The sequence below is a fragment of the Carassius gibelio genome, chromosome B5, assembly GCF_023724105.1.
Source record: "Carassius gibelio isolate Cgi1373 ecotype wild population from Czech Republic chromosome B5, carGib1.2-hapl.c, whole genome shotgun sequence".
Taxonomy (NCBI): domain Eukaryota; kingdom Metazoa; phylum Chordata; class Actinopteri; order Cypriniformes; family Cyprinidae; genus Carassius; species Carassius gibelio.
In genome coordinates this window covers 19214964-19240854 of record NC_068400.1, presented here as the reverse complement: position 1 = coordinate 19240854, position 25891 = coordinate 19214964, and the positions used below count along the sequence as shown (strand labels likewise).

The 25891-nt window shown below is 39.6% G+C and overlaps 1 protein-coding gene across 2 annotated transcripts in view; it reads right to left on the bottom strand.

The window, feature by feature from the left end:
• The window catches only part of LOC127958866 (atrial natriuretic peptide receptor 2), a 105261-nt gene that overhangs the window by 67813 nt on the left and 11557 nt on the right, over positions 1-25891 (bottom strand). Inside the window, exons 1-5 of one of the 2 annotated variants that reach the window (XM_052557896.1) lie at positions 6333-6469; positions 6047-6234; positions 4221-4334; positions 2856-2991; positions 1638-1732 (exon numbers count right to left, since the gene is read on the bottom strand). In XM_052557896.1, coding sequence (XP_052413856.1) covers positions 1638-1732; positions 2856-2991; positions 4221-4334; positions 6047-6234; positions 6333-6435 — 636 coding nt within the window. In that variant the 5' untranslated portion in view covers positions 6436-6469. Of the gene's footprint in view, positions 1-1637; positions 1733-2855; positions 2992-4220; positions 4335-6046; positions 6235-6332; positions 6470-25891 lie in introns of those variants that run through there. The other variant, XM_052557895.1, reaches the window with a different exon arrangement.

Genomic DNA, 25891 nt, shown 5'->3' with positions numbered 1-25891 from the left:
GGCTGCAAACAGCACACCTTGTTTGTTATCTTTATTTTATGTGCACAAAGTTCTGTTGTTATTATGTCTGTATACAAATAAAAGTAGACCCTTTACAGATTCGATTTAGCTCTTATCTGTACGATCAAAACTGAAAGCGTAATTTAAGTTATTTTCGGGGTTATCAGGAGACAATGACTCATTACGCGCATACGCGTTAACCGACTCAAGAGAGTTTAACAGAACACTTCAAAACGAAAGAAAACCGACTGCTCTCTGCTTATGTAACGTTAATCCATATGAAATGTGCATTTCTCTGGCGCGTTCACTATTGCGAAGATCGTGAGACAGCATCGTCAACTTTATCTTTGCAGTCGACACGACATTAATGCAGAAAACACTTGTTTATTAATAATTATGTCGGTTTCTTTTTGCCGGTTCTTTGTGACAGCTTTTAGGTGCGTTATTGGCAGGGCCACCCTTACATGTTTGCCTACATGAACGCGTGAACTGAACTGAGCTCGTCACAGCTGGACTGCTTGTTATGATGTCATGTCAAGGTAATTTTTAATGTTCATAAATTCAATTAGGCTAAACATAGCATAACTGTTACCTTTATCTTACGTTAATCAGCACCTGGCCTGTTTAAAACCTTCTAGATTTCAAGCCATTCCACCACTTTTCTAACTGCCAACTAAGCTTGTGGATAGGAGGGGCAGGTGGGCGGTGGGTTAACATGCACCGCTCTGATTGGCCGAAAGCTTCTCACTCTACTTACACGCTGTGGATCAGCGGCAGAATCAGCGTCATAGATGGCATAGAAACTGAAATCGCCGAAATGCGAGACGCAACAAAATGCGTACCTAGAGAGCAGCAAATCGTACAAGCGTACTTATGGGTCAAAATGCGAGCAGAGTACGAAAAATGCGTACATGTTGGCAGGTGGGCTTAATTTTCCATGTCCTTGTTACATGTTACATATTCTTACTATAGTAATAACAGTGAATTATGTGTAATTACACACAACTAACCTTAAACCAAACCCTAATCCTAACATTTATGAATGAAGCCAAACTGGAAAATGAACAAAACACTTACAAGCATATGAACACATGCTTTTGATTAGGACAGAATAGCAAATAAAGGATTTCATATTTAAGAAACACATTATTTGGTATGCCGAGCCATCCAACCAAAGCCACATCTACAGTAATTATGGAAAATGTGGAAATCGGGTTAAATTAGACTGTTGATGTACATATGCTCAAATCTTTAACCATTGTTATTTATTTTAACCATGTGTCTCAAAAAGATTTTTTTACAGAAACATTCCACAGGAAAGCTACATCATTCACAATTTTACTTCTGATGCTTGCAAAAGCAGACATCACAAGTTTTATTGCTCATATTCAGGGTTTCTGAAAACGTTCAGAGACCTTTTGATTCCAAAGGTAAACTACTATTGTGCTGTGGTTAAAGAAAAAAAAATTGTTTACGACATTATGTACACTAGAAAATGGGTTGATGCCTAACAGCCAATTTCTTATAAACAGCATTAAATGAATTTCCCAAAACAGAGCAGTTTTTCATTATGTTTAAATAAGAATACATTTGTTCTGTATTCATGAGTAGACTGAATTTGTGAACATTGTACTTACTGCATATTGTCCAGTTTTCAGGTTAGTCATTCCCCAAAGGCTAAAGTCTGTGAATCTGGCATTGTTCCGATCTGTGCTAACAAGGCCAGTCACCCCTGTGATAAACAAACACAAACCCAGGGATCAAATAAACATTTATTTTTGAGTGTTGCTTTCAAAGTTATAAAGTGGAAAGTTCACATATTGTTTCATTTTTTTTTGCCCCCCCCCCCCCCCCCCCCCCCAAAAAAAAAGAAAAACATTCTAAGACATCGAGGGAAAAAAATATTGCTGGGAGAAAGTAGTTTTATAGGACATTTACTAGAGTTCTTTTTTATATGTATAAACTGTTTTTCCTATTTTTTATAAATAAAAATGTAAAAGAGACAATTGTGCATACAATACAATAAGATATAGATCAAATTAATGTGAGTAGCATGGCTCAGATCTATTTTTGCTGAAAGAATTTAATTAGACTTTTTAGACACTGGAATCCCTCGTTTAAATTTCTAAAAGAGATGTGTGAAAGTTTAATATCTGTTACATTGCTCTTTACAAGATATCAATTATGATTTTTTTTTTAAGTTAAGAATCCAGATAAAAAAATAAAAATAAATAAATAAATAAAATATTAATAAAATGTTAATTATTAAGATAATCTCTTTAAGATATATCTTGAATTATGTTTCTTCTTTTTGAAAACAAAAAAAAAATTTTAAAAGTATGATTAAAAACGTTTCAGTATAATTAAATATTTTACAGAAAACTACTGATAAAGAAAAATACTTTTTGCAGTGCATTTAGTATTCTGCCTATTCCTCTGTATGTGTTTGGCACAGTGTGTGTAGTTTCCTCCAGGGAGAGGGCTCAGCAGATGGGATGTTTATTAGAAACAGATTTTCCATCCACAAGCTAGTTGGGACATGCTTTAAATCAAGGACTCTGAACTCTACACTCCTTGCAAGAGAGGCTGCGAGTTTACCGACATCAACCTCAGAAAAGCTCTTACAAGTCCTCTACTCACTTTAAAAAGAATCTGAGCGGAGTTGCCAAAACACTCCAGCTTGACACTGCTGTTAAAAACGTTACTTGTCATTACATCCTAAAACTGTGAAGGGATTTAATGTTATAATCCACAATCATCTTATTGATATGAATGTTAAAGCATTATAGGGTCATATTCTGAATGCTTCTGTCAAACGTATTTTTGAATTGGTAAATCAAGAACACTCAACACACCCCAGATCCTGCGGTTTTGCATTCTCACAGTTATGTTGATTCCATCATTCTGAGACACGCCGTCTGCTAACGCTTCACTGAGGGCTTTTGCATATAGCACAAAACCATCATGGAAACAACCAGCAATAAAATCCATCTGAGGAATAAGAAAACAGAGATTTATTACAGGGAAACATCAAGAAATCTAAAACTACATGTCATCTTGTACAGACATGGGGAGCGTATAGGGTAAGATATGCCAGTGAAGGAGGAATGATGTGAGATAAAACTAACAGGGCTGTCCACTGATGAAAAATTTACCTGAATTAATTATTTATCTGGCAGACCTAATTTATCAAATAATATTATAAGAAAGCATTTAAACCACAGAAATATGACTTGTCCAAAGCAAACAACTTGCCCAGCTACTGAGACATCCATGGTAAGCTGAATACTTTACCTTTTCCAAGTAAAAACATAACAGTAATTTCAAATACATGCTAAAATATTACCTATTCATTTTTTATCATAAAAAATACTGTCACTTTATCACAAATGTTTAGTCTGACATACCGTCATCCCAAACAGTATAAGCCACATTTAAAAATTGAAATGCCATTGCATTAGACAACAAATATAAAGTAAATTAAATCCCAATGATGTTTCAAGTTATAAAGCAACAGATTCAAACTTCCGCTGTGACTGTTATCTTGAAGAGAACTAATTTCATACATCTACTAAAAATCACCTTGGGAAAGGCTGGTTAAAAATCATTGCAAAAATAGCTCAGTAAAATTAAGTTAATTAGCTCTAGAATCTGTTTGCAGATGCCAGTTGCTTTAATATTTTGTTTCTAATGCAATGACATTTAGATATTTTAAGCGTGTTTAAGAGTTAATTTTTCAAAATATATTTTAGAGAAACTGCGGATATTGACAGATACTGATACAATTGGTAAAGTTATTGCTAGCAGAAATTAGATTTTTTTTGTACTTTCTCATAAATTGCAGTACATTTTCATATGTACTCAGAGGCTTTAAGGATTCACTTCCTGAATGTTTTCATTTGGCCACTACATGTGGATCTAGGGTTTCGGGGAGTTGTTTCCGACTTTTGTCAAAGGGTACAGCTGATTCAGGAAAATGGGTCTGACATGAGGAAGCCAAACTTATGATTCAAGTGCTTTTTAGTGTCATATCTGATCTTGCGGTAAAAAGAAACACAGTTTAGCTCCTGAAAGCTGAACAGAATGCTCAACATTTTCAAGGCAGTGATAGAAGGCCAAAAGAGAACTACTCTAGTCTGTATAAATGTTTTGGTTAAATCTGATGTGACAGATGGCTGTGAATTTATGCCAAAACCTGATCTCGTTTATGAGCAACTCACCATTGAGGGTTCCAATTTTACATTAAAATCCTGCATTGCTCTCTTGTGGAGTTCTTTGCAAAAAGTGGTATACTCAGGGCTGTCTGGCTCCCGGTACGTTACAATAAACACAGACTAGAGAGATGGAGAAAAAAAACAGATAGCTAAGAGTCATGAAAAGAAAACAGCATGATTAGCCCTAGGCAAATATAAATTCCTTCACACAAGAAGTCACTGAGAATTTTTTATTTATTTATTTTTACTCACAAAAACTCACCACAAATGTAAATTCTGTCATCATTAACTTTCATGTTGACATTGTTTTGTCATGTGCATTATTCTTGACTTGTGCATAATTTAATGTGAAGAACAGACTAAAATTGAAGTCATCATTCACTGATAACACTCACTTCCAGAAAAAGATTAAACTGAATCATTGACTCAGTGAACAAATCATTCAGACTGGTTTTGTGAACTTCATAATCAGCTGATTGTTTTTCTAAAGAGCACTTACAGTGTAGAACTTAGTTATAGACCATTTTATGACACATTTCCACTTTAAAGTGAGTCATTCTGGAACATAAGTTTCAGGCACTGAATGCTTTATTAATAACAAACGGGTGTACTGAAAGACGTGGTAGCAAAATCAATTACTGGGATTGTTCACCCACAAAATTATTTACTCACTTATTTTGTTCTTAACGCATAAGACTTTGGTTCATCTTCAAAATACAAATGACAATATTTTTTAATATTGTCTCAAAAAATTTTAAAGACAAAATTACTTGTGTAATATTAATTATTAATACTGTAATATTCATATTAATTGATTAAACTGTGAAATGCAAGTTAAAATAGTGAAAACATTTATTTTAAAGTCTGTTCAATAAATGTCTAGTAAGAACAATCAAGCAAAAAAAAAAAAAAAAAAAAACTTGTTCATCAAATTAGGATGTTGTATAATGCACATTAAACTGCCCAAGAAACAGCTCCAAATCAAGTTTAAAAAGAACTCTCTAAATGGTCCCTTAACTGTTTGACTCAATTATCTGCCAATAAACATTTTGTCAAGACTGAATTTAAAAAGCATGACAAGAAATGGTAAATTTAATGGCACTTTTTAAATGGAAACTTTCAAGACGGTTTAAGAAAAAGAAAAAAGTATTTTAATGATATAAAAAAGGTGTTGCTGATGTTTATGTTTACAACACATACAGGTAGATATCCTCTGTTGTACATGAGTCCAAGTATAAAAGTAAATATACTGTTGCATATTTCATTTTCAGTTAAAGTGAGATAAGGTGGCCCCAAAGATGTGCAACTGGGGGCCTCATTGACAAAGCCTACAGCCCTAAATTATATTTTAAAAGTATATTGGTTTTATTGTGTCCTTTCATTATTCATTTTAATTATTGGTTTTATTGTGTATTTATTGATTTTTTTTTTTTATTGTTCTTCCAAAAGTAACATTTTATATAATACACATTTCTTGTTTCTTCATAGCTGCATTAACCAACCTCATGAGAAATGACGTAAAACCACTAATTTAAGTAAATGAAAGCCTAATGGATTATTCAAAATCAAGCAACCAGGAAGTCTTTTCAGCTGAGTATTAGTTAAATTAATAAAACCTGTCAAAACAACTTGCAAAAACCTTCAAATTTAATTCTGCATTAAAGAAGTACATTAACATAAAAAACTAAATTACTCACCATGAATTATAATGTAAGGTAGAAAACTAGTTGAATTGTTAAGCAGCTATACTCAAGCAATTTCAAACGCAGACAAATGCCACTGGGGCTGTTATGCTAAAGCTCAGTTGTTATTATAGGAATTATCATTTATACCTGGAATAGCTTGATGGGGTCATTCCACTGTATCTTTGAACCCTGCCAGGGCATCGGAACATTTCCCCTTAAACTCTCTGCAAACACATCAATGTAGAAGATGGTGTAGTCCTCTGGGTTCTTCACCTCAACCTCAAAGAGCTTCATTATTTGGAAAAACGTCTGTAGAGGTCCACAGATATACACAACTGTAGTAGAAGGGGGAAAAAAACTTTATATAGAACCAACATGTTTACTTTTTTAACATAAATATACTCTTACTCTTATGATATCCTAAATCATTCACATTTTTGGGCCCCCTTCTTCAGAGTAAGTATAATTGAGTTGCCAATTTCATTGCAGTTAAGGGAAAAAATGTCTGATGATGTCATTAAAAAAGGTACTAGCATGCCTGTCCTCAGTGCCACAGTTCAAGTGTCTGTAACACAAATGGTGTGGGACAAGTTGCTCCAAAGTTTAATACTTAGGGGTTTGTGGTTTCTTGTAATCATTAACAAAAGTATTAGCAACAACAGTACCCTGTTGCAAGAATAATTCTGTCAAAATACTGTAAAAATTTAAACATATACACGAAACAATTTGTGAACTTTAGTTTAAATATGTATTAAAACAAAAAGGTTTTGTATCTTTAAAATATACTGAATACCATAATATCATGGGTAGAGAAAGCCACGTGATAAATCACAGTTCATCACAAGTAAATGTTTCCTAAGTTGAGTTAAGTACTAACACATAGACGGTACAATGTGTCATATACACACAAGTACAAAACACCATGTTAACTCAAACAAATAATGCAATAAACATTACTTAAACAACATAAGTTGTAACATAAAAGCCTAATATACAAACTGGTTAAATAATACATTAAGAAAGAATTATTTAAACAAAATAATTTCAAATGTGAAGTATATATTTTACTGTAAAATTACATTAAATGTTATTAAATAAAGGTTAGATGCATAAAAAAAATCCCTGATATAAAAAGTAAACATACCATTCAACAGGTTTTTACTGTAACATTTTTGCATTCTTTTTCAGTTAAAATTATAAATAATTTTTACACTGATACTTGCCTTTGCAAGTACCACTAAAATTTGCTGGATACACAGATGAAAATGATTTGTGGGTTGCTCCTAGCTCTTTAGAGAATGGATCGAAGCACAGAGATGTAGTCTACCTTGCTGCATGCCACCATAATGATGCACACGTGAAATCATCTACATACAGTATTTATGTGTATGTTTTTCTTGGCGTCTACACTATGGGCATGGTTTCCATTAGCAGTGTCTTTTAGTACTACTACTGCCAGCTCATGGGCCAGATTCCCAGTAAGCAGACATTTCCTTAAGTGTTAGACCAAAGCCGGCCTGAGTCTGCCTCTGAGCCCCCAAATCCTCAGCTCTTCCAGCATAGTGTACACAAATGCATGCCAAGTAGTCCTGCTGTCTCCTGGAAGCGCTCCAAAACAAATGTACAAAAAGGTTAGGAAAATGTGCAGCAGAGTTATAGAATTTATAAGGATCTGCCTGGGCCTGGCTGATACAAAGCCCATGAAAACTGTTGGAGAACATTTTGTTTCAAAAGAGTCTATGAAGAGGATCTGAAATGTGCTTGCGGTTTTTGCGATTTGTTGAATGTTTGCACTAGTTCCTTTTGTTAGTTGTGCCAAAATCATTTGTTTGTTTTGTGCACTGTGCAAAAGATGCTTTGTTTATTCGAAATGGTCCCAACTGGTGGCAAAAAACACTGTCACTGTTTTTGACTCTTTGAAAATATGCTTATGTCAAATTAAGAAAAGTAAAAGTTGTGTTATTGATTCACTCGATCATCTCAGACATGTCTGAATTTGACATGCCGTGAGTTTGATTTTTAAAAAGGACCATATAATTCCCTTAATTGCAGTCTTTTCAAGAGTGAAGCATGCACACTTTGGTTTAATTTTTGTGTGTTAGGTGTGTGTTTGGAGCTTGTGTAGCGTCCCGCATCTGTTATAGATTGTTCATACGTTTGAGCAACCTAATGCTCGCTCTTTCATATAAACACACGCAAACACTGTCTCCTATTCAGCTATTGGACATTTGGTTTTAATCTGCTTTCATTCATTTGAGAGGCAACTTTTAGAAATGTTCTTATGAAGGCTTTCAGTGATTTCTGACATCTAATTTTCAGAATAAACCTTTTGCCATTAAAAAATATATAATTTAAATTATGATTCATAAGCAGATTAATCAGGAAGCATTATTAATATTATGGCACATACTAGGCATTTCAACAAGTGGATTTAAGTTTGGGATGTACCTCCTACTTTGTCCTGCAGATATGAATACCCGATATGTGCAGCTTGATTTTGAATTAGACTTTTTTCAACCTGAACCAGTAAGTAAGCACCTAGGAACCACCCAAACAGTACTGCAACATGCTAAGAACCACTCAGAACAACTTTCAGAATACATATGTGACCCTGGACCACAAAACCAGTCGTAAGGGTATATTTATTTGAAATAGACTTATACAGTACATCATATTTAAGCTGAATAAATAAGCTTTCCTTTGACAATATTTGTTCGAGTTACAACTATATGCTGCAAAAAAATCTAAATACGGAAAAAATCGCCAATCCAAATTAAGTTCCTAGCAATGCATATTACAAATCAAAAATTAAGTTTTAATATATTTACAGTAAATTTACAATTTACTAAATTTACAAAAAAATTGTGGTTGTTGTGTGCAAAATCTAGCAACATGGGAACAATTGCCGGGACACATTACCCATGTATTTTCCAGAATCGCAGTGTGAAAGGGGCTCAGATGGCGGCAAGCAGGTGTTATGTGCTAGAAGTTCTCCTAATTATTATTCTTTTTTTAATCTTATTTTATCGTGAGAAGGAATCTACTGAAGGAAATTTAAAATTTTGGATGCAAGAAAGTGGAAACGTAAAAAAGTTTTTCGGGTTTGGCTCAAACATTTTTTTTTTGTTGAGATGTTTATATGCCACTCGTGGTCAGTTCCATGTATGAGGAAAAGTGGAGCAAATAGAAATCGGAGATATAAGGGGACTATTATATTCTTGTGTTTACTTCTGTCTGGTGATATACATCAATGTCCCGGTCCCACCGCGAGAGATAATCAACAGCAAAGCCTTGCCGACTCGAAGTCTTATTTGGATGTGCTGAATGCGCTTGGCCAGGAGCATTGATGATCTGGGGCTACAGTGGGTTGGAGTTATATTGCTGAACATTGGGAGGATTTAACTTCTCAACATGATGATTCTAGAGATGTGTCGCGGCAGGAGGTGATTCATCATGTTGCTGGAAGTGAGGCCTGCTCCAGGTTGGTTAAAGCAACACAAGCATCTGGATGAGCCGGTAAGCTCATTTCAGAAGGATGTTGCTTGTGGTATTGACTTCAGGAAGACCTCAAATGGTCTATTTATTGCTCATTTAAATGTTAGGAGCTTACTTCCAAACATCTCTGAGATAAGACTGTTATGTTCTGAGCTCAACTTTTCGGTACTTGGGTAAAGTGAAACTTGGTTGGACGGTTCGATTCTGGTTTCTGAAATTGAAATAGCTAATTACAATTTGATAAGAAGAGATAGAAATCGTAAAGGTGGCGGTCTTTGTGTATTTGTCAGATCGGATTTGACTTTTAATGATAGAAATGATTTCGTCATATATATATATATATATATATATATATATTCTATATATATATATATATATATATATATATAGAAAAGTGCAGAAGACAAAATATTATGGTCATAATACAATATCGGTAAGATCGATGAAATATTATTGTCCAGAGTTATTTTGTGACTTACTGGGAAAAGTTCATTGGTCTTGTGTATTGGAATGTAAAGATGTTGATAAAGCTTGGGTGGGTTTTAAGGAATTATTTAGTAAGGTACTAGATAGGGTAGCTCTGTTTAAGAATGTAAGAATTAAACAGCTATCAGAACCATGGATTAATGATGATATATTACAGAGGATTAAACTAAGGAATGATAGTTTTAAAAAGTTTAAAAATAATTTGGAAGTTAGTAGTTTTGAGATTTATAAATTAAGAAGAAACAAAGTTTAGGTTATTAAATTGCTTCTAAGGAGAAGTCTCCAAATATCAACCTAAAGGTGGAGGAGGTTTTAATTTCTAATCCAAAGGAAGTTGCTGAAACTTTTAGTCATTATTTCATATCATTAGCTAATAAATTCTATAACCAACTTCCAGAGAGGCCTGATTTGTATAACAAACCTTTTTATGGGAAGCGTGGAATTATTCAAGATTCCTTTAAGTTGAGACCAGTAACTGAAAGTGAGATTTTTGAATGTTTAAATGAAATAAAAATAAATAAAGCTTCTGGGATTGATAATATCCCTGCATTTAAAAAATTTAGGGAATAGAGTAATTGCTCCGTATTTATCATATATCTTAAATTTATCAGTTGAACAAGGAATAATACTAAAGGAGTTTAAGAGTGCTAGAGTTATACAATTATATAAGAAGGGTTGTAAATTAAATATGGCTAATTACAGGCCTGTCTCTGTTTTGGGTGCAATGTCTAAGATATTGGAAAGAGTTATCTATGACCAAATTTGAAAATATATTGGTAAAAACAATATTTTATATGATTTACAGTCTGGTTTTAGGCAGTTACATTCAACTGAGACTTGTATATTATATATGACTGATAAAATAAGGAAAGCAGTTGACAATGGTACATTTTGTGGAATGGTTATGTTGGACCTACAGAAAGCATTCAATACTTTAGACCACACAATTTTACTGTACAGGTTAAAGGCAGTTGGTTTTGATGAGAATAAAGGGGTCATAGAAAAAAAGATGACTTTGCAGCTACAGGTGATGTCTAAATGGTTTTTAGATAATAAACCATTCCTTCATGCAGGAAAGACTGAGGCCATTCTTTTTGCATCTAAAATGTAATTAAATAAGGATGATACTTTTTTAATTAAGATAATTGGTAAGGCCATAGACGTAAAAGCTGTAGTAAACTATTTGAGGTTGTTTAATAGATAATACATTAACAGGTGATTTTATGGCTAGAAAGGCATTTATAAAAATATGTGGTAAAATTAAGTTTTTAGCAAGGCAAGCCGGTTTATTAGAAATTCACTCTAAATGAAAATTCACTAAAATTATCAGCAGGTGCCATGATTCAACCTCATTTTGATTATGCTTCCTCCTTTTGGTATGGTAGTTGTTCCCAAGTTATGAAGAATAAATTGCAAAAGGCTCAAAATAAATTAGTTCGGATAATTTTAAAAGTACATTCTAGAGCACATTTACATAGTGAAAGTTTTAAGGAGTTGGGGATATTGACTGTGGAAAAAAGGGTGATATTTTTAAAAATGGGTATGACAAATAGAATTGTCAATAATGTGGTTCCAAGTTATTTAAAAAAATATTTTATATGGTGAGTCAGCAGCATTCCTATAAAACTAGGGGTAGAGATTTTAATATTTGTCCATGTAAATTTAAGAGATTGGTAGGGAAAAAATATTTGTAATATACTAGTGCTATAGCATGGAATAAATTACCAGTTTCAATAAAGGTGTCACAACCACACCTGCTACACTCCCAGGATCGGACACTTACGCCACACCCACTCGTCCCCAATCACCCGAATTCTAAACACCTGTGCATCATCACCAGCACCACATATAAAGCCACCAGTCACCATCACTCAGTGTCTGGTCTTGCACCGATCTCCTCACTTACCTTAACAACATTAATCTACCTACCTGATCTGCCTTCCCCTCTTCATCCTCATCGGAACTTCTACTACCATCGTCTTCGTCTGAGTCACCGTCTGCACCACCACTCACCTGAAGGAAAGTTGTGTTGTTTCTGTGTCCTCCACGTGTCAAGATTCACCTGTGTCTGAAACCTCTGATTCACATTAAATACTATTTCACTGAATCCTCTGTGTCCTCGTCTGTGTCTGACAGAAGACCAGACCAAATGCAGAGCTCTCCAGATACAGGCGAGGACCGCACCGCGGATCCCTTCACCGAACTGGTTCACGCTGTACGGTCCTCACTACTACAACAAACTCAACTTTCTGCTCCCACTATCACCGCTACACCGCCGGTCACTTCTTGAGTTGCCCCTGCGAGTCCCATGGCCAAACCTGCGACATACAGCGGCACGGCGGGGGATTGCAGAGGGTTCCTACTACAGTGTTCCCTCTACCTGGAATCCAACGCTCATTTATTCACCACTGAACGCAGTCGAGTCGCATTCATCATCAACCTGCTCTCAGGTAAAGCTCTTCAATGGGCTCAATCTCTCTGGGACTTTAACTCCTCAGCTATCGGATCGGTAACAAATTTCTGTTCTCAGTTAAAATCCGTCTTTGGTCAACAAACTTCGGCCTTATCTGTCCATGAACAACTGTTTACAATTCGCCAACAGAGAGATGAATCCGTGAGTGATTATGCCGTACGCTTCCGTACACTCGCTTACATAAGCGGCTGGAATGAAACCGCCTTAATTACGGCATATCGCCACGGTTTGTGTGACAGAGTACAAGAGTTGATTGTGGTATATGAAGACTCACTGGGACTTGAGTGTCTAATCCAAAAATCCATTAGAGTTGCCCAGAGACTCACTGCCTGTCATCCGCTCACTCCCGCTGTACTTCCTCCGCCCGCTATACCATCTGTCGCTCCTCCAGCACCAGAACCCATGCAAGTGGATTCTAACCATCTATCCACATCGGAACGTCAGCGGAGGATTAACACCGGGCTGTGCCTCTACTGTGGAGGAGATGGACACCTCTTACCATCCTGTCCAGTACGACCTCCACGCCCAGCGGTGAGTACCATCCATATTCCACCTCTAACTGCTCCTTTGACTAAAACCTGGGTTACTCTAAGACATCTCTAAGACTCTTACTCTAAGACTCCATTCTTCCGTTTTGGACAAGCCCTCATCGACTCCGGTTCGGCGGGGAACTTCATCAACCGGCAAACATTAACTCGTCTAAGTGCCAAACGTCATCGAAGCCCCGTCGAACTCAAAATAACAACAATACAGGGAAAACCGCTGGGCAAGGGTCGTTTCCACTATTTCTCCCCCACAATCATCCTCCGCGTGGGACTCCTGCATGAGGAAAACATTACGTTTATGGTGCTGGAGGAATCCACCGCAGACATCATCCTGGGACGCCCCTGGCTAAATCAACACCAACCTCACATCCATTGGCCCACGGGTGAGATCCTGAAATGGGGACAATCCTGTCATCCTACCTGTATCACTCCCCCAACTAAAATTCCCAAGGTCATTCCTCCCGGGAAGAAGTCATCCCTACCGGTCCAGTCCACGTCAGTGGAAAGCCCCGACACTGAGGCTGATCATGTCATCCCTCCGGAATATCGGGCGTTCCAGGATGTGTTCAGTAAGCGGTTGGCAACGAAACTTCCACCTCATAGGCCATGGGACTGCGCCATCGACCTCCTGCCTGGAGCAACCCTTCCTAAAGGACGAGTCTATCCACTGTCCATCCCGGAGCAGAAGGCCATGGAGGAGTACATACAGGAAGCACTCGCTCAGGAGTTCATCCGACCATCTACTTCCCCTGCCGCTTCCAGCTTTTTCTTCGTGGCCAAGAAGGACGGAGGCTTGAGGCCGTGTATCGACTATCGCCACCTCAACTCTCAAACCATCAAATTCAGCTATCCTCTTCCCCTGGTCCCAGCAGCATTAGAACAACTACGCGGAGCCAAGATCTTCACAAAACTGGACTTGAGGAGCGCCTACAACTTAATCCGCATCCGGAAGGGGGACGAGTGGAAGACTGCTTTCATTACCCCTTCCGGACACTACGAATACCGGGTCATGCCGTATGGGTTATCCAATAGTCCATCCGTCTTCCAAAATTACATGAATGAAGTCTTCAGAGAATACCTTAACCAGTTCGTAATTGTCTACATCGACGACATCCTCATCTACTCCACTTCCAAGGAGGAACACATCCAACATGTCACGCTCGTACTCCGAAAACTCCGGGAACACCACCTCTACCTCAAATTGGAAAAATGTGAGTTCCACACGCCCTCAGTCCAGTTCCTGGGATACATCATCGACCCACAAGGCGTGAAGATGGACCAGGGGAAGGTGGATGCCATTACACACTGGCCTCAACCTGGTTCCATTAAAGACCTCCAACGCTTCCTGGGCTTTGCCAACTTCTATAGAAGATTCATCCAAGATTACAGTTTACTCAGCTCCACTCTAACTTCTCTCCTCCGGAACCGGCCCAAGTCTCTGTCCTGGAACCCCGAAGCCACAGAAGCCTTCCACCAACTCAAGCGGGCCTTCAAGACTGCTCCGATCCTGGTCCACCCTGACCCTAAGCGACAGTTCATTGTGGAAGTGGACGCCTCATCAACCGGAGTCGGAGCAGTCCTATCCCAGCGGCAGGGGGATCCTCCAAGACTCCATCCATGCGCCTTCTTCTCGAAGAAGCTATCCCCGGCGGAGCAAAATTATGACATCGGTAACCGTGAATCTACTGGCCATCAAGCTGCCTCTGGAAGAATGGCGTCATTGGCTGGAGGGAGCCCAGTTCCCTTTCGAGGTAGTAACAGACCACCGGAACCTGGAATACCTCCATGAAGCTAAGAGACTGAATCATCGCCAAGCCAGATGGGCCTTGTTCTTCACGAGATTCAACTTCAAGGTCACTTACCGTCCTGGCTCTCAGAACAATAGAGCCGATGCCCTCTCCCGTCTTCATCAAGCAGATCCTGAACCCGAATCTCCGGAACCAATCCTCCCTCCAGCCATGATTGTAAGTCCCATCCAATGGAACATTGATCATCTGATTGAACAAGAAAACCTTCAACACCCAGCTCCGCCGGGAGGTCCAGGAGGGAAACTCTTCGTCCCCCCTCAACATCGGATTACCCTCCTGGACTTAGCTCATACCTCTCCGGGATCTGGACATCCAGGCAGGAGGCAGACCCTCTCGCTCCTTCAACAACGTTACTCGATGGCTCTGGATACCGTCCGCTACCTCAAGGGATGCTCCGTCTGCGCCATAGCAGACACCCCTAGAAGACTCCCGGAGGGTAAACTGGTGCCTCTGCCCATTCCTGAACGTCCCTGGACCCATATAGGTATAGATTTCATGACTGACCTCCCTCTTTCTCAAGGCTACACCTGTGTGCTAGTAGTGGTTGACAGGTTCTCAAAGTCATGTAAGCACATCCCTCTCAAAGGGCTTCCCACTGCATTTGAAGCGGCAGAGGCACTGTTCCACAATGTATTCCGCCACTTTGGCATTCCTGAGGACATCGTCTCCGACCGGGGTCCCCAGTTCATCTCCAGAGTCTGGTCCGCTTTCTTCCGTCTTCTAGGGGTGTCCGTCAGCCTCTCTTCCGGATACCACCCACAGACCAATGGCCAGATGGAGCGTAAGATACAGGAGCTTGGGAGGTTCCTGAGGATATACTGCCACCGTAACCAGGACTGTTGGAGCCAGTACCTACCCTGGGCCGAATACGCTCAGAACTCCCTCCAGCAATCCACCACCGGGCTCACCCCCTTCCAATGTGTCCTCGGATACCAGCCTCTGCTCTTCCCATGGTCAGGTGAGCCCTCGGAGGTCCCAGCAGTAGATCACTGGTTCCGACAGAGCGAGAGGGTCTGGGACTCGGCTCACGTGCATCTCCAGCGGGCAGTGCGGAGGCATAAGGAGCAAGCGGACGCTCGTCGAAGACCTACACCGCAATACCAACCTGGACAGCGAGTCTGGCTCTCGACGAGGGATATCCGCCTCCGGCTGCCCTGCCGTAAGCTGAGTCCCCGATACATCGGACCATTCACCATTGAACGGCAACTGAATGAAGTGACCTATCGACTCCAGCTACCTGCACAGTACCGCATCTCACCCTCATTCCATGTCTCACTCCTCAAACCCTTCACTGAACCCTTGTCTCCTCCATCCACAGAGCCTGGTGATGATGCCGTACCTCCTCCTCCAGCCATCGAAGAAGACAACAACATCTTTCGGGTTAGAGCTATCCTCGACTCTCGACGACGGGGTCCACAATTGGAGTACCTGGTAGACTGGGAGAATTACAGCCCGGAGGAGCGTTGCTGGGTTAATCGCAACGACATCCTGGACCCCAGCCTTCTCACTGACTTTCACCGAGACCATCCAGACCGCCCCGCTCCCCGTGGCTGAGGTAGACCCCGTCGTCGTACAAGATCCCAGCCGTCAGGAGCCGCCCGTGGAGGAGGGGGTACTGTCACAACCACACCTGCTACACTCCCAGGATCGGACACTTACGCCACACCCACTCGTCCCCAATCACCCGAATTCTAAACACCTGTGCATCATCACCAGCACCACATATAAAGCCACCAGTCACCATCACTCAGTGTCTGGTCTTGCACCGATCTCCTCACTTACCTTAATGACATTAATCTACCTACCTGATCTGCCTTCCCCTCTTCATCCTCACCGGAACTTCTACTACCATCGTCTTCGTCTGAGTCACCGTCTGCACCACCACTCACCTGAAGGAAAGTTGTGTTGTTTCTGTGTCCTCCACGTGTCAAGATTCACCTGTGTCTGAAACCTCTGATTCACATTAAATACTATTTCACTGAATCCTCTGTGTCCTCGTCTGTGTCTGACAAAAGGGAGTAAAATACTTTTTGAGTTTTAAAAGATTGGTAAAAAGAAGGCTGTTTGGTAAGGGTAGTTAGTGTGTTTTGTGGTGATTTTATTTTAAATTGTGTCATTTAGTGGTGTGTTTATTGTCAGTTGTGATTTGTATTTTAAGTGAATTATCTCTACTATATTGATAAAAATTTGAATTTTATAAATGTGTTTAATTAAGATTAGGAGATACTGTTGCTTTGTTTGTTCTGCACGTACACATAACCTTTATATTAACATCAAGGGCCGCAATGGAAATAAGCCAAGGGCTTTATTGTTATTTTATCCTCGACAGTTTTTCGAAAGTGTATGGAATACTTGTATTTTATACAGTTTTATAAACTTGTCAAATAAATTTCAATTAAATTCAAGTGTGGACTTTTATGAAGAATATCTCTTTTGGTTTGAGACTGAAGTCTTTCCAACTTTGGGGATTTTATCTATTCACAAACAGCTTGTAACACTCCAAAGATAAAGGAAAACTTGAAATTGCATTATATGACCCCTTTAAAACTGGTTTTGTGGTCCAGGGACACATATTATTGTGTTTAAGGAACACATAAAAAATAAAGTCTTTAGATCGAAATCTTTGTAAGCAAATAGCAACCACAACCACAAAATCCCACGCAAAATTTTGGCCCATTAAGAAGAGTTAAAGGGTTAGTTCACCCAAAAATGAAAATTAGCCCATAAATTACTCACCCCAAGTCATCCTTGTGTAGCAGAAATGAGTCGAATCAGACAAATCAAAGAGTCTATCAGAGCTGTGTGCATTGAAACGAGAGCCGAACTCCTCAGGAAGTCATAAATCAGTTCTAGTGACACAAGAACCAAGCAAGATAACCAACCAACCAACTTGTTCACACAACAGCTTTCAACATTAACACCAATTGAACAATTATTGACAATTTTAATTCGAAGAAGAGATTGTCAAATTTATTGTTCGTGATTGGAATGCAACGCTGGACATCACATGTAAACCCAGGAGATCAAGTTAAATACTTGCATTGACTTCCCCCCCAGCCAGTGAAACCAGGCTGAAATTCCTAAGGGGGAAGGGCTTTAAACCTTTATCTTCACAGAAAAGTCCCTTTGCCAGAGAATGGCAAAGAAACTGCTTTTTATACATTATATATGGACCAGAATGAACTCAAAAAGACTTGTAAATGAATCGTTCCATTGCTTAACTCCATATTCATTTATGTGTAACCCACACATTTGACTATCATGTATAATCACTTATTGTGTATGTCTTTTGATAACTATAGGATACATAGTCATGACTAGTATTGATATAATCGAATTTTCTTGCTTGATATTGTCCTGACAATCATTTATTTGTAAAATATATCATAATTGTGTTATAGGAATCATGTCCAAAATTAGATCCTGCGAGGCAGGAACCACATGCTTGGTAAGATAAACAAATGATTTATGATCCCCTGAGCCAAGACCATATCTGATTGGTCAAGGCAACATTTGAGGGGTGGCCAACAAGGAAGTTAAATGCTTTGGACACGATGTAATTTCGCTTTTAGTCTGCTTTTAGTTCTAGCATTGCTTGTGCTATCAGTCAGGCTTTGCTTTTAGTCTGCTTTTAGTCCCTAGCTGCTGCTATTAGCCATGTCTGCTTTTAGTTCCAGCCTTGCTCGTGCTATCAGTCATGCTATTAGTCATGCCTGCTCTTAGCTTTCAGCTTGTAGCATTGCTACATAGCTTTAGCTTGTAGCATCTAGCCATGCGGTTAGTCATCATTGTTCTTTGAGCGCGGCTCCAGCGTGCCTGCCTGCTGCTACTATGAGAAGGAACACAACCTAGTCTCGTCAAACTTTATTTCTTTTCTTTTCCGTTTGAGAGTTTCGTGTTCTGAGTTAAGTTTTGTAACGTCCATTCAACTTCAACCAGCGAACACGACTCTGCACTTTCAGCCAACGCCCAACAACCAACGTCACTTCAGAGACTGAACTTCCAGCCAATCAACGACCTCGGGATAGCCCTTTCACCGAGGCTCCTTCTTCACAGGAGATGCAAGTAACTTTACCTCCAGACTGTGACCTTTACTGGTGTATCTAATATAACTGGTGTATCTAATATACAATGCGAGCGCTAATTACGTGATTGATGGTTGTTCATGTTTATGCAATTTAACGTATTGCTGTTAACTTGGGATTCCATATTTCCATTCTCTTAAACTCATCTTTCCCTAACTTTCGACCTTCCTGCAACTTGTGTGAATGTGTGTGTGCGTGCGTTTATGTGTAAGATTAGTTTATATGTCTTAGATTTATCTAATAAAGCCTTATTCATATTGAAAAGAGAAGTATCTTGTGTTTTGTGCTTACAAGTTAATGTCTTAAACTGCCGATCTTGTTACTGTGCTAATTGATAGTGTTTTCACTATAGTTTGGATATTAGTATCCAGCGCAGATTTGATGTTAAACGGCTCGTTCACTGAACCGCAGGCGCGTCTCCGTGAACAGCCGTGAAACAGTGATTCTGTTCAAATTCCCTTTAAAATCTTAAATGATTCCCTTTGAGCTAAATTGACCTGTTTCCCTTACACTTGGTGTATATGAATTTCTTATTTTAGACGAATCCAGTCGGAATTATATAAAAAATTGTCTTTGATCTTTCAAGATGTTTAATGGTGGGTGTTAGTGGGTGCTGCAGTGCATCAGTAAAAGATAAAAAGCACCTATCCTTACTAAAAAGTGTCTCACACAGCTCTGGGGGGTGAACAAAGTCCTCCTATAGTCCTCCTTAATATCTTTTTACTAATTTGCCATTTGTAAACTGATGTTTACTGTTAATTTTTAAAAAATATTAATAGCATTTGTTTTGAAACTACACCTACCTAAAGGATTATTAGGAACACCTGTTCAATTTCTCATTAGTGCAATTATCTAATCAACCAATCACATGGCAGTTGCTTCAATGCATTTAGGGGTGTGATCCTGGTCAAAACAATCTCCTGAACTCCAAACCGAATGTCAGAGTGGGAAATAAAGTTGATTTAAGCAATTTTGAGCCTGGCATGGTTGTTGGTGCCAGACAGGCCGGTCTGAGTATTTCACAATCTGCTCAGTTACGGGGATTTTCATGCACAACCATTTCTAGGGTTTACAAAGAATGGTGTGAAAAGGGAAAAACATCCAGTATGCGGCAGTCCTGTGGGCTTAAATGCCTTGTTGATGCTAGAGGTTCAGAGGAGAACGGGCCGACTGATTTAAGCTGATAGAAGAGCAGCTTTGACTGAAATAACCACTCGTTACAACCGAGGTATGCAGCAAAGCATTTGTGAAGCCACAACACGCACAACCTTGAGGCGGATGGGCTACAACAGCAGAAGACCCCACCGGGTACCACACATCTCCCCTACAAATAGGAAAAAGTGGCTACAATTTGCACGAGCTCACCAAAATTGGACAGCTGAAGACTGGAAAAATGTTGCCTGGTCTGATGAGTCTCGATTTCTGTTGAGACATTCAGATGGTCAGAATTTGGCGTAAACAGAATGAGAACATGGATCCATCATGCCTTGTTACCACTTTGCAGGCTGGTGGTGGTGGTGTAATGGTGTGGGGGATGTTTTCTTGGCACACTTTAGGCCCCTTAGTGCCAATTGGGCATCGTTTAAATGCCACGGCCTACCTGAGCATTGTTTCTGACCATGTCCATCCCTTTATGACCACCATGTACCCATCCTTTGATGGCTACTTCCAGCAGGATAATGCACCATTTTACAAAGCTCAAATCATTTCAATTGGTTTCTTGAACATGACAATGAGTTCACTGTACTAAAATGGCCCACACAGTCACCAGTCTCAACCCAATAGAGCATCTCTGGCATGTGGTGGAATGAGAGCTTCGTGCCCTGGATGTGCATCCTACAAATCTCCATCAACTGCAAGATGCTATCCTAATAATATTGGCCCACATTTCTGAAGAAGACTTTCAGCACCTTGTTAAATCAATGCCACGTAGAATTAAGGCAGTTCTGAAGGCGAAAGTGGGTAAAACACAGTATTAGTATGGTGTTCCTAATAATCCTTTAGGTGAATTCACTGAATGTAATAAAAAAAATTGAAACGAGTTGAATCGAAACGAAACGAGAGCTTGCTAATTGAAATCAAATTGAATCAGGACATCTGAGTTGATACCCAGCCCTACGGGTGATATGACATATTATCATATATTGATGACATCTCATAAGTATCATGATGTCGATGTCAACAGTCAGGTAACAGACAATTATCGACATTATCAAAAAATAAAAAGACAAATGATAAACCTAGTAAGCTGACAAAATATTTTACATAGTCCCCTAGTTACCATACAGGTCTTTTTGCATGCAAGAATGTAATTTTTTATAGTAAGAGTGTTTGGAATCAAAAAGCTATTCCAGTTTGGAAATCAAATGCGGAAGGTCAAGAATAAAATTAATTGTTATAAAATTCAACTTTTATTTTGTTTCTTGGTTTCTGTATGTGCATTTAATGTGGTTTTATAGGATTCAACTGCAAGAAAATACATCTCACTTCTGAGACTAATTGCTATTCTGATGTTTTGCTGGACATAGTAGTTGGCGGCATAGTAGCTGAAAAGCGCGGATTCCGAATGCCATTGCCTAGCATCCATCCATCTCTACCCAACAAAACGGACAAATTCCTTCTGTTTTACCAGGCAAATAAGGAATTCTCACACTCTGCTGCTATGTGTTTCATGGAAACTTGGCTAAACGAGGCCATTCCAGACAGCACGCTCCATCTGATGGGCTTTCATCTGTTCAGAGCGGACCGCAACGCAGAATCAACAGGGGAATCACGCGGCGGTGGGACATACTTTCACATCAACGAAAGGTGGTGTATAGATGAAGAAGATGTGCTGTTCAGATCTAGAATTGCTCTTCATTAACTGCTAACTATTCTGTTCATCGTGGGAGTTTCACTCGGTCATTCTTGTGAGTGTTTTCATTTCTCTGCAAATGCACGTGAGCTCAACTCAGAAACTCGCTGATCAGATCACAGAGACAGAACAACAACACACGGACTCTGTTTAAATCTCTCCCGTGAACTCCCAAAATACAGACAGCACACCACATGTCCCACCAGAGACAGTAATATATTGGATCCCTGTTAGACCACAATAAAGAATGCATATCACTCTGTCCCACGGGCAGCTCTGATCACTGTTTGGTTCATCTTAATACCGGCCTACAGGCAGAAACTGAAATCAGCTAGACCTGTATTAAGGACCATAAAAAGATGGACTAATGAAGCAGAGCAGTATTACAAGCTTGTTTTGACATCACTGACTGGAGTGCTTTTGAAGTTGCTGCCACCGATCTGGATGAGCTCTTACGTCTGTGGTCATGAAGTCATTTGAAAAACTGATGTTGGCCAACCTGTAGGACATTACTGGACCTTTAATGGATCCTCTTTAGTTTGCCTACAGAGCAAACTGGTCTGTAGACAATGCAGTCATCACTGGACTGCATTATGTTCTGCAGTATCTAGACAGACCAGAGACTTATGTGAGGATCCTGTTTGTGGACTTCAGTTCAGCCTTTAACACTATCATTCCAACCCTCCTTCTGCCCAAACTAACTCAGCTCTCTGTGCCCACCTTCGTCTGTCAGTGGATCAACAGCTTCCTGACAGACAGGCAGCAGTTAGTGAGGATGGGAAAATACACATCCAGCACCTGTACAATCAGCACTGGAGCTCCTCAGGGCTGCGTTCTCTCCCACACTGCTCTTCCCCCTGTACACCAACGACTGCACTCCTCATCCAGGATGGAGGTTAAAGAGCTGACTGTCTGGTGCAATCTCAAAAACCTGGAGCTCAACACACTCAAAACAGTGGAGATGATCGTGGAATTCAGCCCCACTGCTCTCCCCCCACTCACCATCATGGACAGCACTGTGACTGCAGTGGAGTCATTCAGGTTCCTGGATACAACCATCTCTCAGGACCTAAAGTGGGACACTCACATTGACTCCTATGAAAAGCTCCATCAGAGGTTGTACTTCCTTTGCCAGCTGAGGAAATTCAACCTGCCACAGGAGCTGCTGAAACAGTTCTACTACGCCATCATTGAATCCATCCTCTGCACTTCAGTAACTGTCTGGTTCAGCTCACCTACCAGATCTGCCCTCGGAAGACTACAGAAGGTTGTCCGGAATGCTGAGCAAATCATTGGTACAACCCTCCCTTCTCTCCAAGAACTATACTCATCCAGAGTGAGCAAAAGGGCTAGTAAAATCACTCTGGACAGCTCACATCCAGCACACTCTCTCTCTGAACTGTTGTTGTCTGGTCGACGCTACAGAGCTCTGAGCATCAGAATGGCCAGACACAGGAACAGTTTCTTCCCCCAGGCAATCCATCTCATGAAAATTTGACAATAACTGTGGAAGACACAACACTATTTACACATTCATACACTTATTTATCTAACACACATACTTAGTCTACACTTTAAATTTGCACATAATATACCTGAATATACAAAACTTATTTTGTAATATACCTGCACATACAATTGTCAATTTGTATATTCTTATTCCTTACTTACTTGTTTTATTTATTAATATTTTATTATCTGTGTTTTTTTTCTGTCGCTGTCATTTTGTTGCACTGCGGAAGCTTCTGTCACGAAAACAAATTCCTCGTTTGTGTAAACATACCTGGCAATAAAGCTCATTCTGATTCTGACAATCAAGGGGAGACAAAACTAGGTCACACAGAGCACATGGGGAATGAAACCAGTCCTGGGGTGTGACAGATTGCCCTGCTCCCAGAAGGCGTGACGTCAAACGCACGCTTCCGTGTGTGTAATGAACAAAGACGTTCTTTTGCTCCATTCATTTACACAGACACGCAAAACATGCAGGATTCATATTTAAATACTTTTCTGGCTTAATATTTACTGATATTAGTCCATATCGTGATTTGATGTGAGTGCAATGACCTAACATTACTTTTGATTCATTAAAAATTTGACAAATTCTGTGACATTCCACGTTAAACTGTAAATTCCGTTTTAATGACTGGATTCCGCGATTCCGTCCGCATTTTCTGCATAGCAGAAATCATAGGGCCCTACAGTAGACATCTGCCTGCTGTTAGTCCGACGCCTTAAAACCGAAGTATATCCATATAATGGAGCCAGTTGTCCTTTTTTTGAGACTAGTTCTGTAGCCTCCTGGCTGGTTGTGGACGCCGCCATGTTTAATGAGACAACACGTGAGGGGAGGGGGAACCAAATCAAGGAGGCGGGGGGCGAGCAAGCGGGGGCGAGCACAGCACAGAGAATGCAAACAAGCAAAGTGGCAGAATCAGTTAAATATAAACAATATATCGATATATACGATATGTCAAAATCCCTATCGTGTTATATCTCAATATATTTTAAATATCGAGATATCGCCCACCGCTAGTCCATATCTCATATTTCCTTAATGTCTCTGTGTTAAACATGGTGTCACGTAAATGGGAATTTGCATGGAAATGATATGCAGATGAGGTCATGCATAGTAAAACTAGGTATTGTAAGCTCCGTATGTGCTGATTTTGGGGAGGAGTTGAGGTGGAGAAGCATGTATGCAAAGTAGAGCTGCAACTAACGATTATTTTTTCTGTCGACTAATCTAACGATTATATTTTCGATTAGTCGACTAATCTAACTATTATTTTGATTAAAATAAATTATTAATCTAATGTTCTTTTTTTTATTAGCTAATTAATCCTTTGTATAAATTAAAAAAATATATATAATGTAACGGATATGCAGGTCATCGATTCATGGGTTAAATTCAGGCATACAAATGAAACCTTTTTACACTAAATGCCTGGCCTGGCGCCAGCCTGGCTGGACTTAAATTATTTACAATACCCGTGCGAGCCTCAAAGGAGAAACGAAACCCCCCACATTCCTCGACACACACACACCAACTTTTCTTAATAATAAAGTCCTTAATAATATGTATTTCGAATATGTTTGTGCGTTGTATAAAATGGTTAATCCTTGTTATGTGAAGAGTATAAGTTGCTAGCTTATACTTTGGAAATGTTTATCCTAATTTTAATGTTCTCAAATAAGAATCATGAGTCTGTAACCCTACCCCTGACCAGCTCAATAAAACTTTATGACCCCACTGGGCAACAGGACAGGAAAGAGCCCGTTCACCGGTACCTTTTTCTCAATGTATCCTAAACTATTACTTTTTCAATGTGGTCTCAATGTATTAAGTATTGCTTTGGTGCATTAGAGATTCCCCAGATAAATTGGAGAATCTGCAGTTTTTATCGTATGCTAATCAAACGTTAAATGTGTGTAATTCTGCATTTGAATGTAACTTCGTGTTTCTATCAGTTATATATGTACTGTTTGGTGTTTTTGGAATTGTCATGTTGTGACCCAACTATCCACCTGTATAAAAGGTCTGTAAAAATTTATTAATCTTGAATTACGAACTTGCTAGAATATCACTGCTGAGATCTGACAAGCCTTAAGTTATTAGGGTGGGTGTTTCCACAGAGACAAAGGAACTTTTTCCCACTTCAGATCGCGGACGTTCATTGGTTGTTCACGCGAACAGATGCGTGAACCTTTTTAAGCCATAAGAGGCAACCCAGGAAGGTCCACCTTCTCTTACGCGCTACTCTCCTGCTTCGATCCTTGTCGCTCCCGCTCGTCCCTCTTATCTCTCCCCGCTGCTCTTATCGCCGTCCCCCTCAGCACAGGGGCTGAGAGGACAGCCATTCTCATGGCTCCTTCGGAAGCTTTTGTTTCCATTGTTTTGTTTCTTTTCTTTACTAAGTTTATTCGCCTATTCGCCTCTCCACACGAGGAAGACGAATCCTGAAACACTGCCTTGTTAAACCTTTCAAATATCGCGCGATTCCGCAGCAACCCCCGGAAGACCTGAACCACGAACAAAGAGACCACGCTCACGCCAGGGTCCAGCACATGCACGCTGTTAACAAAAAGTTCGCGTATTTACTCTGAGTGATTTGTAGTTTGATGTATTATTAGTTCAATTATTAAAAACCCATATATAATCCATGATTGCCTGATCTAGATACAAGCTTTACTTTTAGAAACTAAATTTATCATTATGATAGGATAATGTTTTCATGGCCAGAGA